The sequence below is a fragment of the Podarcis muralis genome, chromosome 3, assembly GCF_964188315.1.
Source record: "Podarcis muralis chromosome 3, rPodMur119.hap1.1, whole genome shotgun sequence".
Lineage (NCBI taxonomy): Eukaryota > Metazoa > Chordata > Lepidosauria > Squamata > Lacertidae > Podarcis > Podarcis muralis.
In genome coordinates this window covers 111,005,652-111,014,497 of record NC_135657.1, presented here as the reverse complement: position 1 = coordinate 111,014,497, position 8,846 = coordinate 111,005,652, and the positions used below count along the sequence as shown (strand labels likewise).

At 41.1% G+C, this 8,846-nt stretch overlaps 1 protein-coding gene across 6 annotated transcripts in view; it reads right to left on the bottom strand.

The window, feature by feature from the left end:
* Nucleotides 1–1,407: 1,407 nt before the first annotated feature.
* The window catches only part of GPCPD1 (glycerophosphocholine phosphodiesterase 1), a 60,663-nt gene continuing 53,224 nt past the window's right edge, over nucleotides 1,408–8,846 (bottom strand). For 5 of the 6 annotated variants that reach the window (XM_028722191.2, XM_028722186.2, XM_028722188.2 and 2 more), the window contains 4 exons: nucleotides 7,967–8,103; nucleotides 6,495–6,630; nucleotides 6,118–6,278; nucleotides 1,408–3,051 (listed from right to left, as the gene is read on the bottom strand). In XM_028722191.2, the coding sequence (XP_028578024.2) occupies nucleotides 2,862–3,051; nucleotides 6,118–6,278; nucleotides 6,495–6,630; nucleotides 7,967–8,103 (624 nt within the window). In that variant the 3' untranslated portion in view covers nucleotides 1,408–2,861. Of the gene's footprint in view, nucleotides 3,052–3,610; nucleotides 3,649–6,117; nucleotides 6,279–6,494; nucleotides 6,631–7,966; nucleotides 8,104–8,846 lie in introns of all 6 variants that reach the window. The other variant, XM_028722193.2, reaches the window with a different exon arrangement.

The following is an 8,846-nucleotide window of genomic DNA, read 5'->3' as shown; positions in this document are numbered from 1 at the left end:
AGCACGGACCTCCGGAACAAATTAAGTACTTAACCTGAGGTACCACTGTACTAGCTTATTGAACTTAGCCCAGTAGCTAATCATAAGGTGCAGGTAGATGTGTATGCATTTTGAGACTCTTAGAATACCATCTTCTCACTCACATCCATGAAGCAGGACTAAGAAGTGTCCATTAACTTCCCCTGAATAAAGCTGGCCAAAGTTTGTTGTGATGCTTTTGAAATTCTCCGAGTGAAACTGCCTTGAACTCTTTGTTCTGTTCCCCAACTTATACCACGAGTATTCAAGGGTGCTGCCAAGCGCAGTGCTGACTCCAGCATATGAAAACAAAACTCTTGAGGAGGGTGCCAGTCAGTACAGAATGTCTCATAGCTCACCCTAAACTGCTTAATCTGCAAATGAATACACTCTATAAACATATCCCACCACCCCATTTCTTAAGCAAAGGTGGTTCTCCCCCACCCCACATGTTTGTTCTGCTTAAAAGGTATGCAGGCAAAATGTCAGTTTGCCTTCAGTGTTTGGAAAGTGAAATTCTTCAACAGATGGATTAAGGAGCTACACAGTGCTGGAAACCCAAATGTCAGGCAACTGGTCTTTCAAGGAACAGATCTTTTAGCAAGTTAAGTTTGGAGCAAGAGAGGCGAGGTTGCCTGCAAACTGCCTTCTTCCAGAATATCTTGTGTGGAGGTTGAGGAAGAATTCTAGGAATGTAGGTCTTGAGGAAAAGTTTCCAGAGCAAGGAGTCAAAGAAATACTGGAGTTTGAGGAAAGAAGTGCTGGACGGTGGCAAATGTTGGAGGAAGGAAGGCCAACAAGGGAAAGCCTCTCTTAAACATCTTGTTGGTTCATGCTACCAGCATGAAGATAGGGAAAACAGAAGGCGCAGGAGCAGCTCACTTCAATGCGTTTTCCCCTCAGCTCTGTGACTCCATTCTCCCTTTCTCTCCAACTGCTCAGAGGCAGATACCACACATGTTCTGCCTCTTCTTCATTCTGGTTGGTCAGAGGCATGCAGGAATCTAGATAAGACTATGGAAGCAATGGTACTGCTGCTCTTGATTGACCCCAGAAAGACTGCTGGGAGCAGAGCAGAGAGCCACATGGGTACCTGCAAAGCGTATGCAGGTATTTTGTCACTCCATGAACATTATAATCCTAGCCATTTCACCATCCAGAATGGAAGCATGACTATTACAAAGCAAAAGGGTCAAGGCTCAGAAAAAATATGGATGCCATAAGCAGTCTGAGAATTCATGTTAAAATTCACCCCGCAGACATACAGAGCATGGGGTCTAGACCACTTTAAAAAGTTGGATGATCAACAACCAAATTCATAGTTAGGTCATAGTTAAGTATTGCACACATGGCTCAAACCACTACAAATAAATCAAATGCAGAGCTAGATTATATTTAGATATAAAATGCATTTTATTTTTAAAATAAGATCATTCCCAGAGACCTGAAGGCTGCTCTTCAACAAAAGCAAGTTCAATACAAAGCAATCAAGACAAACTATGTCCACCAAACAACTCAGTAGTACAGACCAAAAACCACGTACATATACTTGCATTTATTGAACTTTTATATAGTCAGCTTTGTACAGCAGTGACAAGATTCATATTATACAAGCTATTGTTTTCAATTGTTGATTTGCCATAGAAGGATTTCCCCCCATTTTTATTATGCACTTGAACACTTCAGTAAAAAGTTACAGATACTTGAGCTTCAATTACCTGGCATTGTAGAGAGGTATGGGTTTTAAGTACATGCAAACATACATACTTGACGAAATACTCTATATCATAATTTCTGAATAAGTTATACACGGTACATTAGCCAGAGGTTAAAGACTACAACCCTATTACATTCTGAAAATCAAATCTAACATTCTTTCTTTTCTTTCTTTTTTTTTAACACAGCTGCTAGTGGCCAGAAAAAAAGAGGATAAAAACCTCATTTAGCGATCTACATATAAAGGGATTGTGGTTTTGCAAGAGCAAAGATTTGAGCATTTTTATTCAGCCCTTACTACCCTTGCATCATATAGCACCACAAGAGTGCAAGGACTGCTGCAAACATCTAGAGCAGTACTTACTGGCTTTTGTATTGTGCATCTGTGCCTTTAACATTTACGTACAATGATATATATATATTAAACCTATAGTCAGACACTGGCAATTTGGCTTATAGTGATTGACAACATTCTGTGCGTCAGCAAAATTTAGATACAAAAACAGTGAAGGAGGGGTACCATTCACCTGAAGGTTGCTAGGCAGAGGCTATGCCATTCATCATTGTATCAGGCAAAATAAAAAGACAAGACCGCAGCAACCTGAAGGCAATGGGGGGGTGGGGTGGGGGTGGAGCAGGGAATGAAGCTACAATTGCAGTTTTACAATGTGATGGCACACCTGTCTGAATAGATGCATGCATCGGTGCAAATGCACGCACCTGAGGTACCTTTCCCCCCAGGCCAAATATTATCTTATACAGTACAGTCTTCTCCACTAGTATTGGAGTCAAATCAATTGAACAATGATATTTGGCAGTTGAGATCCTAGCGACTTAGGCAACTATTGCATTTCAGATTGCTCAGAAACCAGGTGCGTATGTTACAGTACACAGATTCCACATTAAACTGGTCAGTTCAAAACACAGGAGTAGAGTAAACCAATAATTACACTGACCAAGCATTCTAGCAATGGCTTTGACAATCGAGCAACGACTTTTCATATTCTACAGTGGACCATGTGTTATTGCTTCGTCTGGATGCAAGAACAGTGAGGCATTGCTAGCTTTGCTCAGTGGAAAGAATTGGGTGAACATACCAAACGGCATTCCTCTGTGCACGGAGTCTGCTAAAAACTGCTTGAACTTTCAGACATCCTTGCTTGTATGGTGCTATTACTACACTTACATAGACCTACAGAACTAAAGTGGCTCACGGTGGGACAGAGGCAACTTTTGAGCTCTGGTACCTCCTGCTTCAACCGCTCTAGCTGCTCGGTCTGGAATATATTTGGTTGTTCAGGCATCCAGTCATAAATCCTAAGACAGACACACAACGAGAAAGGAATGAATGGAAAGGCAACCGATACCAAAGGCACACTCAAGGTCTTACATACACAAGAGCAGATATACCCCAGCACAACCGAAGTCTTCATCCCCAAAAAGTTTTATGCCAATGTTTTAAGACTTCAATGAAATTTGCTTTTATATCCCTTGTGTGCTCAAATATTTGACCCAGTGATAGTTCTAGACGTAGGGTGCTCAGCATCCGACATGTCACCAAGTGAAAGCTTCAAGGCAACCCTGCTAGCAAAGTTATGGAGTGGCTTTCCTGGGTGTTAGAAATCACCATGTTACAAATCCACCTAATAGTTCTGATGCATGCATTGGCACAAGATACAGGCATTGCTTACTATTTGCATGCCATGCCATACAACAATTTCAACCTTTCAATGAATGCAAACTCTGCAAAGAACATAGTGCATACATTGCTACAGAATCAGAGTGTTCAAATTTTGTTTTTAAAGTAAAGAGAAAGGACTGTGGAGTTATGTACTTTTCTAAAAATAAAAAAGCATTCTGGTCAGCAAGTACAAACCTGTCACATCATTTGTAAGTTGAGGATCTGGTGAGTGTCTAGAGGAAAAGGAATCCAGGTGTCAGGGACGAGTTACTCTCCTATTTAGAGGGTCTACTCCTGAATACAGCACACCTAGAATTTTTGCTCATCTCTGGGAGACAGGTGCCTGGGGGATTTGCATAGGTAGTGGATCCAACGTCTGATTCAGAGTCCCATCAGACATTCGTAACACGGCCGATAACTCTAGCCTTCCATTAAAGGCCTCAAAGGCCAGAACTCTGTGGACAATGATTGGCAGGTGCAGAAAGGAAGATGAATTGACACCCCCACCCCGGTCGCCTCCATAGCTTCCGGTGCTGGTTCTGAGAACAGGCACTTCCACCTACGGATTCCAAGCTTGATGAATTCATGATAGTTTGCCCATATAAAGAAGCAAGAAATTAAATCTTGAAATGTGCCAAACAGCCTTAGGTTAAATACGAATTAAGTCCCTTGCTATTGTATCTAGGGTTTCCTGAAAAAGATTGTTCAGTCTCCACCTATAAGGCATGCTCTAGGTGACCAAATTTCTGAAGCCATTTAAATGAGCAGTCGTAAAACAGTATTCAGTTTTTATGTTAAAGTTAGTTTAAATCTAAAATATAGTTTGGTGCAGCCACCTATCCCAAAGTTTTAGTAGCTATTGCATTCCCTCACCAAATCTGGGGGCGTTATTTAATGAATAACCCAAACCCTCTCTTCTCAAACTACAGTTCTTTCTCTGTTGCGCAGCCATGTTAACAGAATGATTAGTAATGCTCTGCGAAAATGGTTTTCAGATATCCAGGGAATTAAATTAGGGAGACCAGAAACAAAAATTCCTTGATGTGAGAATAATGTTTATGGTCCAAGCCTCAAAACTGATCTTATACACTAGACCACACTGTCACATTTTCACGATACAAAATAGAAAAGGATAAATATGAAAGCCATGAAGAATGAAAAAAGGGTTCAACTGGAAGCATTCACTGCCAATAATTTGATTTCTTGTTTTCTAAAGGCAGCATGGACAAACCGTCACTTGAGTTCCAAGGATAGTTCATGTAGTCTTGTAAGATTCTGGTGTCGTCTGGGCTTTAGGGAAGTTAATTTAAAGTTCTCAACCACTCAGCTGTGCTTAAAGGAGGGTCAGGAGAACTTAGAATCCACCCCCCACCCACACAGCAGCTGAAGAGCTTCAGCATGGCAGTCTCTAAAGATGCCATCTAGCAGGGGAAAGGTTGATTTAGAGTAAAAATAAAAGATTTTGTGCTAAATGGTGTCAGATTGCAGAATATCGACAACTGTTCCTCCCTGTTGCTCTTTGGGACATGCTGCATATTATTTGATTTGTGCTGATGACTAAAGGATAGTAAAGACTAAGGACTTTCTCTCCCATGCTGGTTTTACATTTTTTATATCAGTACAGTACCTGGGAGCCCACAGAAGCAGATGTGCTCCCCTCATGAAATATTTTACACTGCCTACCTACCAGAGCAATTTAATGCTGATCTACATACAGGTGTTTGTACATGTTATTTATAAGAGGCAATCCATAACAAAACCAAAGACGCTGATTAAAAAGGAGGACATGAGGAGTTATTGGAAAAATGCAAATTAAGCAGAGAAGAGTTGAGACCATATAACACTGGTCTTGAAAGTCCTACACTGGCTCCCAGTACGTTTCCAAGCACAATTCAAAGTGTTGGTGCTGACCTTTAAAGCCCTAAAAGGCCTCGGTCCAGTATACCTGAAGGAGCGTCTCCACCCCCATCGTTCTGCCCAGACACTGAGGTCCAGTGCCGAGGGCCTTCTGGCGGTCCCCTCGCTGCGAGAAGCCAAGTTACAGGGAACCAGGCAGAGGGCCTTCTCGGTAGTGGCGCCCGCCCTGTGGAACGCCCTCCCATCCGATGTCAAAGAGAAGAACAACTACCAGACTTTTAGAAGACACCTAAAAGCAGCCCTCTTTAGGGAAGCTTTTAATGTTTAACAGACTACTGTATTTTAATACTTTGTTGGAAGCCACCCAGAGTGGCTGGGGAAACCCAGCCAGATGGGCGGGGTATAAATAATAAATAATAAATATTATTATTATTATTATTATTATTATTATTATTATTATTATTATTATTATTATCTGTTTAAATTACAGCCAACAGGGAAAAGGTGGTATACTCCACTTAACAAACTTTGCATTCAAGATGTATAAAGTGATATCAATATTGAAAAAGGTGTATTTTGTAGACTGATGCTTATTTTCTATTTTCAAAAGAATTCAAGGTACATTGAACATGCATATTGTTCTAGGGCAAGCTTTGAGTGTATCACATAGAAACTACTATCATTAAAATGGTACAAAGAGGGTCAGCTATGTATACGTGTTTGCCTATTTGAGACAAGGTTTTAAAAGCCCTTGATTCCAAGATTCACCTGCTATCTTAGCAGCCATCTGAATACAGTTATGAACTCATTAGTGATCATATTCAATAGTTAAAATACTGTGATACCTGTCATATACCAGACCATGAACTCCATATTCCCTCAATTTCTTCCTGTTCTCTAGCTCATTTGTTTTGTCGCCCCAGCAGAAGACAACTAAGCCTTTAGACCTGGCTTCGGCAATAAAAGATGGACTGAGCAGCAACTCCTCTGTGTGTGCATTAATCCCCTGAAAAAGAAAAAATGAAATATTACCCATATATAGCTGAGATGTTAGCAGTGCAAGGATTAATCTTTCACGTCGTTAGGCATGTTGAGTACTATACAACTACGTTAAAATACATTGAGGTCTTAGTATTTGTAGAAAAGACCATTATAGCTAAAGCACAATCCTCATTTCAAAAGTAGTTGCCACATATAATTGTCTAGATGCTTTATGACCTACCAGCAGATTTTCAAACTGTGCAAAACTTGTGGCAATAGCCGTTGTGCGGCTCCTGAGATCCATAAGTTCTGGGTAAGTATCGCATTTTCCTTGAGTTAGAAACAATATGGGATATTTATTCTGTTTGTGTCTGACCCTGTAAAAAAAAAGTTTGAACTCAGTTACAAGTTGGACAGGAAAAATCCCTGAATCAGACTAGGAATCAGCCATAAACGATAACTAAATTACTTGTAAAATATAAAGCCAACATTTTTGAATAACACTGCATTCTTAAGTAGAGCTTTAAATATGCAATATGAAAATGGTTACAGAGTTTAAATTTATATATATATAAATTTAAGCTGAGATTTAATAGATTTATAGATTTAAGCTATATCTAATGTGATGCATGCAGGCAGAGCCTTTTTGGAAAATTTTGAAAACAATGACATTCAACTGTGCGCCCGCTGCAAGTGCCATGTTCCCGCTGTTACGAAAATAAATGAATTTGATTACTTTTGACACGGGTAGCCTTTATCAGCAGAGTGAGACCCCTCTCTGGTCGTAAAAGACATATTAAAGGCTTGTCTGCCATTACCCAGAGGTAGGCCAGGGCTCAGGCAGGTCTGTTCTTCTCCAAAACCCAATCCTGTGATGTCCTTTGCCTCTCTGGAATATCACCAGCTAAATTGAGGAATCGTTCCTCAAGGCTCCTGCCTAAAATTTACCTAGAAGTACTGCTTCAGCTAGGGACGCAGGTGGCGCTGTGGGTCAAACCACAGAGCCTAGGGCTTGCCGATCAGAAGGTCGGCGGTTCGAATCCCTGCGACAGGGTGACCCCTCGTTGCTCGGTCTCTGGCTCCTGCCAACCTAGCAGTTCGAAAGCATTTCAAAGTGCAAGTAGATAAATGGGTACTGCTCCGGCGGGAAGGTAAACGGCGTTTCCGTGCGCTGCTCTGGTTCACCAGAAGCGGCTTAGTCATGCTGGCCACATGACCCGGAAGCTGTACGCCGGCTCCCTCGGCCAATAAAGCGAGATGAGCGCCGCAACCCCAGAGTTGGCCATGACTGGACCTAATGGTCAGGGGTCCCTTCACCTTTTATTGCTTCAGCTGAATGGTAATTTTCACCCTCCTTTGTTATATCCGTAAGGAGTATAATTACCAGGCCTTTTAGGGTGGGGTTTAGCCTCAGACCCATACCCCTTAAGCCCTTTATCACACCATCATGATCCTGATAGACAGGAAGAAGAATTTATAGCCTGTGCATTCATTTTAAATTACAAGCCGTTTGAGCATAAAAGTTTATGCCTTTTGTCTTAGCAGCTAGGAAGCCACAGCTTCCCCACCACTGATGTAAGAGAATAATTCACATTTTCTTAAACATGAACCTTCATCTGCGAGTAAATATTATTTTAACACTATTGATATAAAGACGACCCAAGTTAAAAATACATCTCTCTAAAATGTTATCAAGTATTTCCATCAACTCACATTGTACATATATCGGCGTCAAATGAAGAAAATATAATCCTTCTATGTCCAGCCTTGAGCAGAACAGTTTTCAAAAGTATGTCTAGATAGAGGTTCATGTCAAAGTAGGTTGAAAGATTGCCATCCCATAAACCATCCTGGAAATGGAGGGGGGGGGAGAAGCCAGACACTTATGGTTATTTAACTTGAAAGTTCATGAACATCCGTTGATGTGGGTGAAGATTAAACTGTACCTTTGATACACAAAAGGCAAGTTCGTCTATTCTGGTTCACTTAATAACAAAACAATCATAACAATAATTTCAGTGTATCCTGCCCATCTGACTGGGTTGCCCCAATCACTCTGGGCGACTGCCAACAAAGTATAAAGGAACCCACCAAGCACCAAAAGTTAAAAGCTTTCCAAAACAGGGATGCCTGCTTAGTACAGAAGAATTGTTATCTATCGTTCCTGACCTCCACTTAAAATCTGATAACCTAACAAATCAGCCATGAATTGTATTATGTTGGTCACAAAAATACAATTTTTAATCACCTAATAAATTAATGTTGCAGCAAACACCCTTTAAACCACGTAGAAAGTAGCCGATAATTCTTTTGGGAAGCTCGTGCTATGCTGGCATGGAGTTAAAACATTCAATAAATATATTCAGTTTACCGGAGTATCAGCTTAGATCACAGTCATTATTGGACTGTTGATCATATTTGGTGTCAGGAAGGAAATCCCCTCCCAGGTTAGAGATTGTGGGTAAAAGCAGCAACGTCGCATGATCAGACTTCCATTTGTCCACTGGCTCTTTCTCTCCTCCATCTTGGAACCTCCTGCATGACCCCCAGCCTCATCTGGAGAATCCTCAACCTTGTGGATGTGACTTGGGGT